At 36.7% G+C, this 18,452-nt stretch overlaps 1 protein-coding gene across 10 annotated transcripts in view; it reads left to right on the top strand.

Moving 5' to 3' along the window:
* Nucleotides 1–18,452, top strand: part of TIAM1 (T cell lymphoma invasion and metastasis 1) — a 251,069-nt gene that overhangs the window by 154,160 nt on the left and 78,457 nt on the right. For all 10 annotated transcript variants that reach the window (XM_027875529.1, XM_027875525.1, XM_027875531.1 and 7 more), the window contains 3 exons: nt 8,207–8,431; nt 9,870–10,055; nt 16,596–16,742. In XM_027875529.1, coding sequence (XP_027731330.1) covers nt 8,207–8,431; nt 9,870–10,055; nt 16,596–16,742 — 558 coding nt within the window. The remainder of the gene's footprint in view (nt 1–8,206; nt 8,432–9,869; nt 10,056–16,595; nt 16,743–18,452) is intronic.

The raw sequence follows: 18,452 nt of genomic DNA, 5'->3' as shown, positions 1-18,452 counted from the left end.
TATGCTGACCCCTGTTCTTGCTTCCTACAAGGTTAGACCCAGACCCTATTGGATCCATGATTGTTCCTTGACCTGGAATACAGATTAGGATCAGCCCCTCCTCCAGCTCTTTGGTTAATAGTGACACAAATGTTCTGTGACTCCTGTTCCTGCTCCCTGGGTTGGAAAAATGACTCATTGCATTTCTTTCCCTTGGATTTCCCAATCTCAGGGGGCAGCTAGGTGGCGCAATAGATAGAGCACCAGCCCTGAAGTCAGGAAAACCTGAGTTCAAATCCAGCCTCAGACCAAACACTTGACATTTACTAGCTGTGTGACTCTGGGCAAGTCACTTAACCCCAATTGCCTAAAAAAAAAAAAAAAAAAAAAAAGATTTCCCAATCTCTTCTTGCTCTGGTTCTGTTCTGTTTTGTGTATGTGCTTTTTTTTTTTTAAATCAAACATTCACCTTTTATTTGAAACTCTTGCAATAAATATGCAGTTAAGCAAAGTAGATTATGTTGGCCCCATTCAAAAATGTCAGTCTCATTCTGCACATGTAGTCCATCACCTGTTATTCTTTTTAGATCTTTGTTGGAGTAATTGTAGAAAAGAGCTGGTTCTTATGTTTCTTTCTAGTCTACCATCATGGCTGCTCCTCTTCAATAGGAGAGTGTAATCATAATTGTGGAAAGAATATATAGATAATTTAAACTGTAAAGATTGGTTCAGAATATACATAGTTCCTACAGCCTTGTAATTGGTTAAATTAGATGAAGTACATAGGATTATAATGTTCCCTTCTTCTACCTTTAGATGATCCAAAAGTCTGTTATCTGTGATCCCAAGCACTTTGGAACCATTTGGTCCCAAGTGGATACTTATCCATAAAGATATAATTTTTGGAGTTAGAGAGACCTTTGGGGGCATTTAAGACAGTAAGCCTATGCAAAGGAAGCAATTAAGGCTACATAAATAATATAGAATAATGAAGAATTTCCATGGGCATAGATATCCCATGGGAGTTCTCATTCTCTTGAAATTGGTTGGCCAATGAGTGGATAATATTGAAAGGTCATCTCTAGTGACAGGACAAAGTCTCTGATGATATGAATGTTATTCTACATTTTGTAGAAGAGGAGGAGAAGAAAGGGAGGTTTCTTTGAAGGTGAAAATTTAATTACTTTGTCTATGCTGATCTTTCTCGAATCTACCTGTCCCACTCTAACCTCTCTGTTGACCTCCAGTCTGACATTACTAACTGCCTTTGAGACATCTTAAATTGGATGTTCAGTAGACCTCTTAAACTCAGCATGTCCAAAACAGAACTCATTGTCTTTTCTCCTGAGGCTCTTCCCTATTGGTGTAGAAGGCAACCCTATCCTACCTATCCCTCAGTCTCACAACCTAGGAGATATCCTGGACTCCTTACTGTCTCTCACCCCTCATAGCCAATCTGTTGCCAAGGCTTGTCAATTTCACTTTTCCAAAATACCTCCTTCTCTCCTCTGATACTACCACCACTCTAGTGTGGACCTTCATCACCTGACATCTGGACTATTGTAATAACTTGCAGGTGGGTCCTCCATTCAATCACCAAAGTGGTTTTCCTAAAGCTCAGGTCTGATCATGTCATCCCCCCTACCCAGTAAACTCCAGTGGCTCCTTATTGCCTCTAGGATCAAATACAAAATGCTCTGTTGGCATTCATAGCCTTTCATAACCTAGCTCTCTTCTACCTTTCTGGTCTTCTTATACCATATCCCTTGGCATGTGACATTGGTTTCCTAACTGTTCAACAAACAACACATTCTATCTCTTGGTTGCTGGCATTTTCTCTTGCTGTTCCGTATATCTAGAATGCTGTCCCTCTTTAATTGTCTACTGGTTTCCATTAAGTCCCAGTTAATATCCTATCTTTTACAGGAATCCTCTCCTAACCCTTCTTAATTCAAGCACCTTCTCTTTGTTATTTATTTTCTATTTACTCTGTATATAGCTTGCTTTGTATATATTTGTTTGCATGTTGTCTCTCCTGTTAGACTGTAAGCTCCTTGAGGGCAGGGACTGTTGTTGTTTTTTTGTTTGTTTTTTTGCCTCTGTTTGTATCTCCTGGGCTTTGTGTAGTGCCTGGCCTAAAGCAGGTACTTTATAAATATTTGTTTATTGGTTGAAAAACTTCTAATGCACAAGTATCAGGATAAGGACAAGAGGCCTGTAAAGATGTATGTATAAATGCATGCATGCATGTATAAATTCTCTAGCAAGTAATGTCAGCTTATTTTCATTTACAGTGGGAGGATGGTACTTGAAGTAACCAGAGTCCATAATGGTAAACATGTGTTTATATACATAATGAGAAGGTTCGTCTGGTCCTTTCCCAGAGTCTGTTCAGTTCTTGAACATCTAGCTCTACTTGTTAGAAGATTTTTCATTGTCTTTAATTGAAATATCTTTCCCTTATTCCATTCACTTATTTTATTCTACTTCTGTCCATCAGAGCAAAATAAGACAATTTAATTCCTTTGAAAAAAGCTAAACATCCTCAATTCCTTCAATTTGTGTGTTACCTGATTTCAAGATCTCCTAACATCTTGGTTTCCCTCATCCAAATGTTGTCTAGTTTGTCATTGTTCTTCTTCAAGTATAGTGACTAGAAATGGACACAGTGCACTCGATGTGGACTTACCTGTGCACACTTCAATAAGATCATCATGTTCCGTAAGCTAAATGCTACATTTCTATCAATGTATTCTGAGATGTCTTTACTTGTGTTGTTTTATTTTGGGTATCTTTATACTGTTGACTGACATTGAGCAAAGGGTCAACTAAAATCCTTCAGGTCTTTCTTACATGGGCCGTAGTCAAACCAGATCTTCGCTATCCTATTTTTTTTTTTTTTAGGCAATTGGGGTTAAGTGACTTGCCCAGAGTCACACAGCTAGTAAGTGTCAAGTGTCTGAGACCATATTTGAACTCAGGTCCTCCTGACTCCAAGGCCAGAGCTCTATCCACTGCACCACCTAGCTGCCCTTCACTATCATATATTTTATATCTGATTTTTCAAGCTTACATATAGGTCTTTGCATTAGTATTTCCCAAATATTAATTTTATTGATATTAACCCATTTTCCCCCTCTAATCTGATTGTTATTCAGTACATTACCTGTGTAGCTTCACCAGCTTTTCATTATTTCCTCATTTGGTAATGCTTCTGTATCATTGTACAAATCACTGGTAAGAATATTGAGTAGCATGGGACTGAGGATAGAGCTCTAATAGCTTTGAAGATTTTTTTATCATTCAATCTAGTTGGCCACTTTGCAGATTTATGTGGTTGATATTGATAAGGAATATGCATGGAATGAATTGTCTTCTTGTGGTATGTTAGCATCCTTTTTCTATTTCCACAAAAACATATTGTTATAATTACTAACTGTATGCTACAACCCTGCAGCACATGCAATTTTAGGTTGTCTGTGTATTTTTCAGATAATACTTAAATGTGTTGTCCAAGTTTGTTTTCTAAAATATAAAACGACTATTAAAAACTCTTTAATTAGCAAAACTTCAGAGATTAGAAATATACAAAATAAAACTTAATTCAGAAGAAATAAAGTAAATTCAACTTAAAATGATAAAAAGAAATGAAACTGATTCAACAAACCACAGAAGTAAACCATCCTTCAAATTCAAGCATTTTGTTTGAATAATAATTTTCTTTCTTAAGTGGTGGTTTTTTTTTAAATGTAGTATATCTTGATTATTCTTGTATTATTAATACATAGCACTTTAAACTATTTACTGCTACTTTCCTTACTACAACACTACTAGATATCTCTATTTTATAGATGAAAAAATAGATGGTCAGTGGGCTGAAGTGAATGGTCGGTTACATGGTCAGTATGTAGAAAAGCCAGACCTTTAACCCTGGTCTTCTGGCCCCAAATTCAATGTTTCTTTCACTACATCATGCTATTTCTAAAAACTGGATTTAACTGACATTTCATGACTCTGTTGCTAGCATATATCTTCTAGCATATTTTTAGCACAAAATGAATTTTTTATTCCTTGCTACTTACCCAAATCATAGATTATATGAAATCAATCTAGATAAATTGAGACTATATTTACTTCAAGGATCTGTGCTTTCTTCAATATGGGTTCTTCCCTTCACTGGCAAAGAAAACAGTTCCTCTGGAGTTAAGGAGAGGGTTTGTGTTCCAGAGTTCTTATAGCCAAAATGTTCTTTATCCTGTAACCAGCCTTGTGATAAGCTTCCCTGAACTTAGGAGTGAAGTTTGTCTTCAGACAGTGTACTCAAAGCCTTTCCAGGTTTGTAGAAACTGACATAGCCTTTACCCTTTTGTCACATCTTTTAAGAGCCCTGGGTCCACCTCTTCTCCATAATGAAGCTTTATAGTACAACTTTAGTGGAGAGAAATGGAAAACTGAATTTAAATAATTGAGCTATCAGTTTCATCTTAATCCTCAGATGTCAAAAACATCCTATTGTACAAATGCATTTTTTATAATTATGCTCAGGCTCTGTCAGTAGCTTTATTTTTTGATCTTCACATAGTATTTATGGTATTACTGAAAGGCCAAGAAAATTATAAAACTCCCCATTTCTGCCTATCTCTTATTTCCTCATTGAAAAGTGAAGAGTGGTATAGAAGTTCAGAGGGTACAACTGAGAAATATTTGCTCCTTCATGCCCCACCTGTGAAGGAAGAAAATTTTATTTTGATGACACTCCCTTTAACAGGCATAAAGGCCCTAATTAAACTTACCCTAAAGAAGATATTGTAAGATTACTAATTAATCTAATTTCCTGAAGTGGGTTCCAGGGTTTTGGAATGGATTGGAAGAAGTGATGTAAAGCATTTTTGTGAGATGAAAAATTCTGCTTTGTATGTTGATGATTTGTTAACCTTGAAACCTTTAAATAAAATATTCCAGAATACTGTTAATTGCTTAACTAGCTACAGAAGGTAGCTTGCATTCATGTCAGCATAGTTTATTTCCCTGAATAAGGACCAATTTTGTTGGAAAGATATTTTAATGGATTGTGTATCTCTGGAAATTGATTTAGCCTAAAAATAGAGATTGGCACTTACTGCTGCTTTATTTAGACAGACCAGCAAGAACAAAAATTCTTTCTAATGTAACTGCCTTTGACGACAACCATAAGACAAGGTAATATTTAACTAGGTTTTAAATAGTTATGGAATGCTGAGGTAATTCTAGGTATAGAAGCTAAAATTTAAAGAGCCTAGAATGTTAAGATGTGTGAATTGAACATATTTCCATTAACCTTTTTTGGAGAGGAGGGATGAAGAGCTCTTAAAAAAAATAACTAAATTGGACTTTTGGTAAAGATAGTGGAATAATATATAACTCTGCTAAGGATCCCTCAGCTGTATTAAAATCTTCAATGACAAAGGGTCAGCTAGGTGGCACAGTGGATAGAGCACCAGCCCTGAGGTTAGGAGGAGCTGAGTTCAAATCTGGCCTCAGTCCCTTGACACTTAGTAGCTGTATGTCACTTAACCCCGATTGCCTTGCCAAAAAAACCCAAAAAACAAAAAACAAAGAACAATGACATAGAGAGGGGAACAAGAGTAGGGTTGAAGGAGACATTGCTTCCCATAGCAGAAAAGCCCAAGAATCACTAATACACATGATGTCCGTACAGTTCCAGTATCCCATTTTACCTGGGTTCCCTGCTACTACATCCATCTCTGTAGCTCCAAAATGTCAATACCTAGCTGATAAGACCTATACTATTGTCCACAGAATTGATCTGATTTAGAGCATAGGGCCTCCCATCTCCTTATGTGACGTTACACACTCCATAACCGAAATCCCCAGAGGCTGATATAGGGAAGGCCTACTTCTCCATCCATGACAACTACCTGACCTGAAACTGGTAGGAAGGACCTATATTCTCTCTTTACTCCCATTGAGACGTGGTGATTCACAAGAAGTGGTTCTCCACCCTTGAACCCTTACTTCTTCACTTCCAGTCTTTCATCTCCAGCTGTCTATTAGACAACTCAAAATGGATGTCCAATAGACATCTTAACACCTAACATCTTAAACCCAGCATGGCCCAAACTGAGCTCATTATCTTTCCCTTCAAACCTTCCCTTCTTCCCAACTTCCTGTGATTGTTGAGAGTACTAGCATCCTTCCAGTCACTCAGGCTTACCACCTAGATGTCATCCTTAACTCATTCTCTCTCACCCCCTCATATCCAATCTGTTGCCAAGTCTTGCTGATTTTACCTTCATAACATCTCTTGTCTATCCCCTTCTCTGTTCTGTTACCATCGCCACGCAGATAGAGGCCCTCATCACCTCATACCTGGGCCTCTTATAATAATAATAATAATAATAATAATAATAATAATAATGGCTTCTTTAGTAAACATAATGGCCTCTTTGTTGGTTTCCCTACCACAAGTTTCTCCTCACTCCAGACCATCCTCTATTCATCTGTCAAAGTGATCTTCTTTAAATACAAGTCTGACCATGTACCTACCACCCCACCTTTATCCAAATTCAGTAAACTCCAGTGGCTCCCTGTCACCTCTAGGATTAAATATAAAATGTTTGGCATTCAGAATTCTTCATAATCTGGTCCCCTTGCTACCTTTCCATTCTTCTTACACCGTATGCCCCATCTCCTTACCCTACCATATGCTTTTCAATCCTGTGGTACTGGCCTTGTGGCTCTTCTTTGAACGAGCTGCTCTATTTCCCGATTCCAGGTATTTTCACTGGCTATCCCCCATTTGTGCCTTCATCTCTGCCTTCTGGCTTCCCTGGTGTCTTTCAAGCTCCAGTTAAAATCCCACCTTCTACTTTTCCCCCATTAGACTTGAAGCTCTTTGCGAATTGCTTCCTTTTTTTTTTTCACAATTTTTTTTTTATTCCCAGCTCTTCACACAGTGCCTGGTATGTAAAAATCGGTGCTTAATAAATGTTTATTGACTGACAACACACAGATTCTTACATGATTCCCAATCAGTAGTTTTATGTTTGTTATGATATATTTTATTTCATTTTTGTTTTTCAGTGTTTTACATTTATACCCTTCCATTTCTCTTAAAGAATATGTTCGTCAATTAAAGGCATGAGGTTGCCAAGTAGTCTACAAATAAGCTTTTAATTTCTTAACTCTGAACCATGTCTATGTCATCCTCCTCATGTCTGCTTTTGTGCTGAAGTTACTAAATATCAAAGAATATGTTCTCTTGGTTTGAAGGACCTTGTCAAATTATTATTCTACTTATTAATCTTCTACAGCAGATACTGAATCATAAGCTGCAATTATCTTCATGGTAGGCTTTTTGTTTATGCTTCTCGTGAGATCTACAAGATAGAATGACTGAGTTTTCCATAAAATGTTTCTTATTATCTTTGAAAACACAAAAATAAACCATTATGAATTCACTTGTTTGCCTCTCCAAAATGAAAAAGCCTGTCCTTTTCTTAAGCTGCAACTTTCTTATGTTCTAGTTTCACTTATTGAGAAAGTGTCGATTTTGTTATGGTTCCATTTTTTCCTAGTAATATATCAGCTCATTTTTCACTGGATAACAATTTCACATTTTGAGTATTAACAAGTGTTTGCAGGCTATTTTAAAACTTTACTTGCCTCTGCCTTTATTATGCTTCTTCATCACTCGATAGAAGCAGAAGGGGGCTGCATAGAGCTTAGGGTTATTTGAAATTTTTCTTCATTCTGTATGTTGCTATAACCAAGATTTCATCATTGAATTCTTCCAATCCACTAGCAATCCAGTCCATCACTCAGCTCATATTAAAGCCTTCCCAACTTGGTAGTACCTATCCAGGGCTTGTCCTCTACTCCCTTTCAAGTCACCATACTCTTCAAGGCTTCAGGGATCCCTCCGAACTACATTGAGCCATCAAAAGATATTTGCACCTGTACTTATTAATCTGGGCAACTTCATGGTGTAGGATCTTTATTTACTAAACTCCAAAGCCTGAGTTCATAAGTTGTTGAACCAGGTCTAAGAATTAACTACTTCCTTTATGATTCCTTACTAAAGGTCAATGTAACTTGTCTTTTTCATTATTGTGTCCAAAGACATAATTTTGAGAATCAGGAGAATGACTTCTCCTGATGAGTCCAGGTTTGTATCTGATAGCTACATAAAATATGACTTTCTCTGCTGCCTCTCCATTCTATACAGACCATCAGCCAGACTGAGTTAGAAAACTGGATCACTGCAATCCATTCTGCTTGTGCAACTGCTGTGGCAAGACAACACCATAAAGAGGACACTCTCCAACTCCTGAAATCAGAGATCAAAAAACTAGAACAAAAGATTGATATGGATGAGAAAATGAAGAAAATGGGTGACATGCAGCTGTCTTCAGTAACTGATTCCAAGAAAAAGAAAACCATACTCGATCAGGTAACCTTATTTAAAATTTTTTAGGTGAAATTCTTAGGTCTTTGAAAGTTTTTGCTGCTAATGAAATTATGAAAAATCAGTTAATGTGTGGTTTTTAATAATAAATGAACTAGACACTAAGTTCATTATTTTAACTGCCAGTTTTCCTCAGCCTTTGATCTGGGCTGTTTACTCCTGAATTAAATGGGAATGTTATTACCTAAGGCAAAATCCGATAGAAGGCTCCCCACTCTCCCAAGTGATACACTATTTGAGGAAAACAGGCCTGCTTTATTGTAAAGATTGAGATTTTATTCCCTTTATTGGTTTTTTGGCTCAGAAGCCATCATAAATTTTTGGCCCTTTAATAAATTTGAGTAGATAAATCTATTGAACCAAAGGTAGAAGGCATTTTAAATAATAAATGTATCTAAATATGTAATGTAAGTAGATGCTCCTTCATGCTATAGTGACCCATCAGAACATATTTGTACTTAGACTTATGTTTGGGCAGCTTCATGATATAGGATAACTCTGAAGTCCGAGTTCATAGGTTGTCAAACTAATTCTAAGAATTGCTTCCTTTTGGTGATTCTTTACAGAAGGTCAAGATAACTTGTCTTTTTCATTGTTATGTTTAAAGACATTGAAACATGCATAATTTTTTTTGCAAAAGCAAGGTAAAATTAAAATACCATGTAAATATATGCCATTTTAAAAAAAGAGTCTATGTGACTATTTTTTTTTCTTTAATAATGCTTTGAAACTTCAGTGCTCAAATGGGCCAACATGTTGCCTTCTGCTTCTAACCATAATTTCCCTTTATTATATTGTATTACATTTTAAGCCTCAGCCTCACAATTGGTGCTATGGCTTCCTAGACAAGTAGTTTATGAAGAATGCTAAGGATTATTTATTTAGTTTGGTTTCCTGGTCCCTTGTATCCCTTCTTTTGGCCTTTCTTCCCCCTCTCTGAATCTCTGTTACTATCTATGCATACTTATCTGAGTTTTTGTGTTCTTTTCTTGTCTTTCACAGATATACTGTATTATCCTCTATTTTTGGTCCCAAATAAATCTCACCAAAAAACCCCCAAAGTTACACATAATTTTATTTGATATAGAAGGGGTACAAGTCCATACTGAGTGAAAAGTACAAGAATATAGTGGTCTTTTTTCAGCTTCCCTTTTTTCTACTTCTGGTCTAAAGGCTAGGGCTCCTAACTCTTTTTTCATACCAGTCAGTAATAAGTATATAATGGAGAATGGAGGGAAAGTAAATAGTTATGTTGAAGTTTCACTGCATCAAGTCTTTTCAGAAAAAAAAATCTCTAAATATAAAAATACCTAATTTCTTCATATTTGGAAATTTGAAGAGTAGATAAGTTGCTGATATTAATGAGAATGGAATGTGTTACCTTGTGTATTCATCTTCCCTCCTTCATTTCTTTCTGTTTTAGATATTTGTTTGGGAGCAAAATCTTGAACAATTCCAAATGGATCTATTTCGATACCGTTGTTATTTAGCTAGCCTACAAGGAGGGGAGCTACCAAACCCTAAAAGGCTACTTGCTTTTGCCAGTCGACCAACCAAAGTAGCCATGGGTCGCCTTGGAATTTTTTCTGTATCCTCCTTTCATGCCCTGGTGAGTTTTATTTTAATGATCAGTGGTTGTTGTTTAAAATGTTCAATTTAATTATTAATCCCTAGAAGAACTTGACAGGAGTCTCCCCGCATTCATATGTCACTATTGCATAGAAATTTCTGGTTCTTTTCATACTTTGTTTTGAATGCAGATCTTTACTCAGTCACATTCTGGGGTTTATTATATAAGCCTCAGTCTTGATGGGGTTCGTTACTTTTCAAAGCTAATATGAAATTGTAAAGGCTAAATAGATGCTTGCACACCCTTTTCCTATGAAATTGCATCCCAATGTAGAGTCACCATGGATACCATTCCCACACTTGGATGTTGAACCATAGAGCTTTTTGGACTAAATTAGTCTTTTGCTTTTTCTAGTCTATTATCTTACTTGGGTAGAAACTGTGGAAGCAGCTGCACCCGTCAATTGAATACAGAGCTGTAATTCAGTCAGAGGTGTTTTTAGGTTCTCTTTATATTAGCATCATTATTCAAATAATATGGATGAAGTACAGCTGAAAAGATGTTACAGAATTTGAGAGGTGGATGAGCACTCTGTAGCCATTTGGTCCAGCCCATACAAAAAAAGATCTTTGCTTTAACATACCTGCCAAGTGGTCATCCAGTTTCTGCTCAAAAGCCTCCAGGAGGGAGGACTCAGCATCTTTATAGGCAGCCTATTCTAATTGTTAGCAAGTTTTTCCTGGTATTAAGCATAAATGTACTTCTTTGTAGTTTATTCTCATTTTTCCTATCTCTATCCTCTGGGGCAACAGAGAGCAAATCTGATCCCTTCTTCTCATGGCAGACCTTCAGATACTTGAAGACAATTATTATATGTCCAAGTCTTCTCTTATTCTAGCCACACATTTACAGTGTCCTTCAGTCAGCCCTCATAGAACATTCATTCATGGTCCTTCACCATCCTAGTTGCCCTCCCCTAAACACTCTCCATCTTATTAATGGCCTTCTTAAACCCTGTCATCCAGAACTGAATACAGTACTCCAGTATGAGGTCTGATGGGAGTAGGATACTGGTATCGACGATCACCTTCCAATTCTTGGAATCAATTTCCAAATTATTAGAACTGGCATTTAGAATTTATATTTTCCCTACACTGATTATAATATGGCTCTCAGTCTCCTTGGCTCTGTTTTCCCTTTGCAATGTTTAAGTACTATCACTTTTAGTAATAGAGAAGCTATGTATGGAATAAATCCATTAATGGGTTCTCTATTCCTGGTTCTACTTCAGTTTTTCCTAAATAAGTGCAAAATACTTAAATAGGGATGAGAATATTCTTTATAAGTACATATGGGTAAATCCTGAAGCATTATTTTTTTCCAGGGACTGTGATAATTTATATTAATTATAAATGAGTCAATAAAAATTTATTTTAAAAAATACTAAATGTTGTTGAGTCATTTCAGTAATGTCTAACTCTTCATGACTCCATTTGGGGTTTTCTTGGCAAAGATACTGGAGTGGTTTGCCATTTCCTTATCCAACTCTTTATACAGATAAGAAACTGAGGCACATAGGGTTAAGTGACTTGCCCAGGGTCACACAGCTAGTAAGTGTCTGAGGCCAAATTTAAACTTCAGTCCTCCTAACTCGAGGGCTGGAATGCTATCCACTGCATCATCTAAGTGAGGGGCATCTAAATGTTTACCCTATGTGTGATTTATATGTAATTTTAGAAGAGAATAAGATTAATTTTATACTAGTCAAAAAATGCAGCAGATACATTCCCTATACCTGAGGAGAGTTCATAGATGCCGAGTACTTCCTGACTTTTTTCTCCATAATTAGCAACATTCTCGATACAGAGCTATTACTGCCCAATTCTTCTCATTTAAGGATTTCATGTGATACATGGGCCATTAAAACTGAGATCTGGGAGGAAAACAATTCTGTGATTGTTTCCATGAATGGTTTAAAAAATTTGAAGTCTGTCTTTGTGTTTGTCTTTCAATTCAATTCAGTGATGTCCTGGAACAAACATCGAATGAATGCTTTGTGCAAAACTGTGCTAGGTACTCAAAACTTCTGGTTTCTTTCTGTTTGGTGATGTGTAGTATTAATACTACAAATAGCTATTTGCAACTTATCTTTTTTAAAAATTCATTTTGAACTTAAATACAAAAAGAGGGGGAAAAACATTTCCATGTACACAGCACAGTATAAAGAGAGTATTCAATGTAAAACCATAAATTTCCATTTCAGACTGTTTACTTAAACCTCGGTAATACTCTGCATTGTTTTCAAAGCTAACCTGCTTTTCTGTGCTTCCAAGTTTTCTTTTGTTCTCTGCTGTGCATTTTAATTTTTTTTCTCCCTCACTGCCTTCTCCACGGTACAGAAAGCTACAATTAAACACACACACACACACACACACACACACACACACACACACACACGCCCCATGAACAATTAATATTTCTCCAATTATTTTTATCTGACTTTATTTGTATAAAGAATGTTTTATAATTATGTTCATGTAGTTCATGGGTCTGTTTTGGCAAGCATACCCTCAGGAATTTTATACTGTCTACTGTTATTTTAAATGGGGTATCTTTTACTATCTCTTCTTGCAGGGTTTTATTGGTGATATATGAAAATGCTGATGATTTATATGCATTTATTTTGCATTCTACTACTTTGCTAAAATTATTAATTGTGTCAATTAACTTTTTAGTTGAATCTTTAGGATTTTCCAACTATATCATCAAATTGTCTGCAAAAAGAGATAGTTTATTACCTCATTTCTCATTCCAATTCCTTCTATTTCTTTTTCTTTTATTGCTATTTCTAGCATTTCTAAAATAATATTGAATAATATTGGTGACACATGGTTTAGTTTCCCTGTTTATCTCTTTTAATTAAGTCTATTTTAGCTTTAACTTTGTCTGAGACCATGATTGACCCCTGCTTTTTTTTTTAACATTAGCTAAAGCATAATAAATTCTAGTCCAGCCCTTTATTTTAACTTTGTATCTCCCATTTTTAATTGTGTTTCTTTTAAGCAACATGTTGTGGAATTCTAATTTTTAACCCGTTCTATCCATTTCTGTTTTATGGGTAAATTCATCCCATTCACATTCAGAGTTATAATTACTAGTTATGTATTTCCTTCCATCTTATTTTTCTGCACTGTTTATCCTTTTTGCCCCATTTACCTTATCCCTTCCCTTAAGTTTTAAATCTCGTTTTCCAGTTAGTTGACTTTCTTTTCATAGTTTTCTTGCATTGCTCTTATTTCCACCCCCTAATTTCTCCTCAATCTTGTTTGATTTTTGAAGTCCTTTTTAAGTTCTTCCGAGAACTCTTTTAGGGCTTGTGACCATTTGACATTTCTCTTTGAAGAAGAAGTGCCCTTTTTAATTTTACTATCTTCCTCTGAACATGAACCCAGATCTTCTGTCCCTACAGTAGTTATCATAAGGGTTATCATATGGGTTCTTTCTCCTTTAATTTCTCATTTTTATTTTTATTTTATCTTTAGCAGTTTTATTGTAATCAGGTTCTAGTCCCAATGCTCCAGGAATTCTGCCCCAGGCCTCAGGTCCTTCTCACTGTTATTTTCTGAGCTCTGTCCTGGGGCCCAACTTGGACACTCTTCTGCCCCCTAAGCCAGCTGTCCCACAAATGCTGTCGCTCCTACAGTCCCTAGCTGCAAACTTCAGCCCTTCCCTCTGCCCTGGAGTGTAAACCAGGGACTCTGCTCCCCTGGAAATGCTCACAGCTGGCAGAGTCCCTCCGTTTGCCTTGCAGTCATGGGGTGCATTGCTCCTCCTCCTCCTCACCCACAGCTGGGCCTGGTGTCACACGTTCTACAATCTTCCTCTTGCTCAGCTGTCTGACCCCCACCCACACTGTCTGAGGTAAAAGTTCCTGTGACCCAGGCGGCTGCCTGTACCCAGCTGCGCCTAGGGCTTGTAGCTTGTTGATTCAGCAGAGTCTTCCTAGAGGTGTTTGCACTTCAATTGGGCCAAACCTATGCTCATAGAGGTCCAGTCTTTCCTAAGGTCCTCCCAAGCTATCTGAAGACAACTGCTTCACCCCGACCTTTATTTTTGCTGCTAACTTTGATGCGATGCTCTGTCTTGTTTGTGGGGGAAATTTGGAGAGCCTGGAATTTTCGGACTTAATTCACCATCTCACCAGAATCCTCTGCAACTTACTTTTTAATGCAGAATTTAGGTTCAGTGGAACAAGTTGTATAGCTACATCACCAAAATGTAGATTAGTCATGCAGGCTTTTTTTCTGTTACCCAGCAATACATTTTTCCTGAACTCTGTAGCAATTATGCTTGGGGAGTTACCTTCATGAACAACTATTTAAAATTTTTGTTATGTAAAAGAAACAAAACAAAACAAATATTTATTAATTTATTTTTATAAGCATTTATGTCTCCCTTCCACTGTCCCCCTCCCATTTGAACAATAAAAAGAAAAAAAGAAAAGCAGACTCTCATAACGATTATGCAAAGTTCAGCAAAACATTCCCACATTAGTCATGTCCAAAAATATACATCTCATTATTCATTTTAAGTCCATCACCCCCTGACAGGAGATAGAGGTAGTATATTTCATCTTGAGTCCTCTAGACTCATCGTTTATTAGAATGTTCCCCATCTGTTAAATTGACTTAATTAGCCAGCTGAATGGGTGTTAAGGGAAATATTTGTACTCTTTGTTATATGTTCAAATGTATTCCTGTTACCACTCTTACCTTTAATACCAAAAACTTCCTGAATCTAACTTTAGAGATGTTTTAGAAAAAAGTAACCATTCGTCTACAGTGCTTTAAATATTTACTATTTGGCAACTCTAATATGATAACATACTATCTCTGATCTTTCCCATCCACTCTTCCCTTCTATATTCTTCCTTTCTGGGGAGTCATTTGGTATGTGGAATCTCAATAGTCTCAGGGTGGCTCTATGTTGATGTGGATAATGATGTTCAGTGTGCTTCGTCAAACCCTGCCCATTTCAACCCCATAGGACCTTTATATATGCAGGGTTCTATATACAAGGTTTTATATATACAGGCTCCCTAGAGATTGACATCATTATTCAAATAATATGGGCAAATCACAATTGAAATGTTACAGAATTGGAGAGGTAGAAGAGCCGTTGGTAGCCAGTTGGTTTGAGGTTTTTTGATTCCTAATTTAATCTTTATTTAACAGCAGGGGTATGAATTGTTTAATTCATAACACAGTAGTCAATTATCACTGCATTATATGGATGACTACAAAAGTGTTGGTGACCATTTTTTTTGACATGTGTTGATCTGGGTCTTCCTCTAAGTGCTAACCACCTCTCCTAACCCCCTCAAAATGACTATTTCTCAGGCAGCACAAGCTATGTTTGCTGCTTTTTTCTCCTCTGGGGCAAGGAATCTTACTCATGCCTTAATGCAAATAGAAACCTTGCAACATCAGTTCTCTTTTTTTCTTCCTGGTCCTTTCATTATGTTTATGCTATCAACACTGAAAGTAAAGTGGAGCTTCTCACCAAAATGTAGGTTAGTCATGTAAGGTTTTTTCTGTTACCCAGCAATACATTATCCCTGAACTCTATAGCAATTATGTTTGGGGAGTTACCTGCATGAACAACTATTTAAAAGTAGGCTCTAGGATATTCACTCTAGTCTTTTATTTCAAGTCAAACTTGTTTCTCCTGCTGCTCCCTATTTTTTTTTTTTTAACAAAAGAAAGCCAATGGGTGGGCCAATTCAGGCTTGTCATACTTTACCTGAAACCCTTGGACTTGATTACAACATTTAGGATAAAGTTCAAGTCTGAACTATTGTCTAATGATCTCCTTCCCTGCTCTCCCCCACCCCCTTTTTTGATGAAAATATATTTAAATATTTATTCAGAACCTTAATGCCTTATATATAACTCAGTTATTTTTTCAGCTCATATTTTGAGGAAGCATTGATTATTCCACAATGAGGAAGAAACTGTTTTATGCCTTTATTTTGCCTCCTCAAATTCATGCCTGACAGTTCTAGATTGAATCACAAAACCCTTCAGCTAGCATTTGTTAATGTCCTTAATATAATATATTGGATTCCTCAGATAGGCATGTTGACAGTGAGTGGTTTATTTGGAAGTATCTCAACCAAGGAACGAGTAGCTCAAATCTGGAGTTCCTTGAGAGGGCATCTTTCTCATTGGTTCTTTGAAACTTTTAGAGCATATGGGCATCAAAGTGACACAATGGGTAAAGGATGGGACCTGGAGTCAGGAAGACCTGAGTTCAAATCCAACCTCAGACATTTCCTAGCTATGTGACCCTGGACAAGTTCTTTCACCTCTGTTTCTTCAACTGTAAGATGGGGATAATAATAGCATCTACTTCCCAGCATTGTTGTGAGGATTAAATGAGATAGTAATTGTAAAGTGCTTAGGCCAGTGCTTAGCATATAGTAAGCACTATATAAATACTAAAATTATAAATGTGGTGGCAGCGGCGTTATTGTTATCTTCTTGATCTTTGATTCAGAAACTCTTTTGCTGTTATCAGGTGGCAGCACGCACAGGTGAGACTGGTGTAAGACGAAGAACTCAGGCCATGTCCAGAACTGCAAGCAAGAGAAGAAGCAGATTTTCTTCTCTTTGGGGTCTGGACACTACCTCAAAGAAGAAACAGGGAAGGCCAAGCATCAATCAGGTAAGGGTCAGCAATGCTATTGATGTTATCATGTTAATAAAATGAGTAGACCTGCATTAACAGAAGTAGACTGTCCAGAGTAAGGTAAGTGGTAACTCTCCTGTACCCTGTGATGATCAGACCACACCTCACCTTTCTTATGTTCAGTTCTGAGTGCCCCAGATGGGACATTAACAAACTGGAGCACATCCAGAGGATGCTGGGCAGTAGCCGGTGAAGAATCTGAGGACATTTAGTTTGGAAAAGCTAAAGTTTATAGGCAACAACTTTTAAAATATTTAAAATATTTATGTAGGAGAAGAATGTGATTGTTCTTCTTGCCTACAACGTGGAGAAAAGGATAGATAAAATTTATAATTATAATATCTAGTAAATAGCAAATTTCTTAGTAAATTGAATTTGTAGAGAGGTGAATGTTGAAAATTAGAACTGCCTCAAAACTGAGTTTCCTAACACTACACCGTCCAACAGGAACTGGATGAAAATTTATCAACAATCCAACATTCAGCCTAGTGCTTAGATATCAAAAATGTTTGTTTAATGAGTTTTTATGATGTCTTAAAGTTTCTTACTTTAGTAGTTATCTCCATTATCCTTCCCCACACCCCCTCCCAGTCATCCCATATAACAGATAGTTGGATTTTTTTTTTAGATGGGAAAACAATTAGCACAACTGATCAGTACATTGAAAAAAGTCTGAAAACATGTGCAATGTGTAACACCTGTGGACCTTCCATCTCCACAAAGGTGGGAGGAAGGTCAGGCTTTCTTCTTAAGTCTCTTCTTTCAAGTTCTATTGGATCTTTATGGTTTTGTTATGTTTACTTTTGATTTTTTTTTGTGTTTTGCTCTTTCCATTGTTGTAGTGTATGTATTATTTTCTTGGCTCCACTTACTTCACTGTGCATCAGTTCATTTAGATCTTTCCATGCTTCTCTATTCATCACATACATCATTTCTCATAGCACAGTAATAGTCCATTACGTTCACGTATCACAGTTTGGTTAGCCATTCCCCATTTGATGAGCATCTTCTTTATTTCCAGTTCTTTGCTATCACAAAGAGGGGTGCTATAAATATTTTGGTGTATAGGGGACTTTCTTCTTATCAATTGTTTCCTTGGTGTAAAAGTCCAGTAATGGAGTTTGTGATTCAGAGGGTATTTGCATTTTAGTCACTTGATTTGCACAATTCCAAATTGCTTTCCAAAATGATTTAACCTTTTTGCAGCTCCACCAACAATGTATTAGTGTACCTATACTTCCTCAACAGTATCTAGGTGGCTCAGTGGATAGACTTCTGGGTCTAGAGTTGGGAAGACTTAGCTTTCTGAGTTCAAATCTGGCCTCAGACATTTACTAGCTGTATGACCCTGGGCAAATCACTTAACCTTGTTTGCCTCAGTTCCTCATCTATAAAATGAGCTAGAGAAGGAAATGACTGACCACTCCAGTATCTTTGTCAAGAAAACCCCAGATAGGATCCTGAAGAGGTGAACGCTATTGAAACAACTAAACAACAACAGATCCTTCTGCAACCCTACATCTTTGAGTTATTTCCAGTTTTGGACATTTTTGGCAGTTTGTACCATGTGAAGTAAAATCCCAGAGTTGTTTAATTTGCACTTCTTTTATTATTAGTGATTTGAAACATTTTTTCATATGGTTTTGAATACTTTGAGATTCCACTTTTGAGAACTGTTCATGTCCT

This window comes from Vombatus ursinus, unplaced genomic scaffold (assembly GCF_900497805.2).
Source record: "Vombatus ursinus unplaced genomic scaffold, bare-nosed wombat genome assembly UNPS02014809.1, whole genome shotgun sequence".
Taxonomy (NCBI): domain Eukaryota; kingdom Metazoa; phylum Chordata; class Mammalia; order Diprotodontia; family Vombatidae; genus Vombatus; species Vombatus ursinus.
The sequence above is the reverse complement of the archived record's forward strand: the minus strand, read 5'-3'. Positions and strand labels throughout refer to the sequence as shown.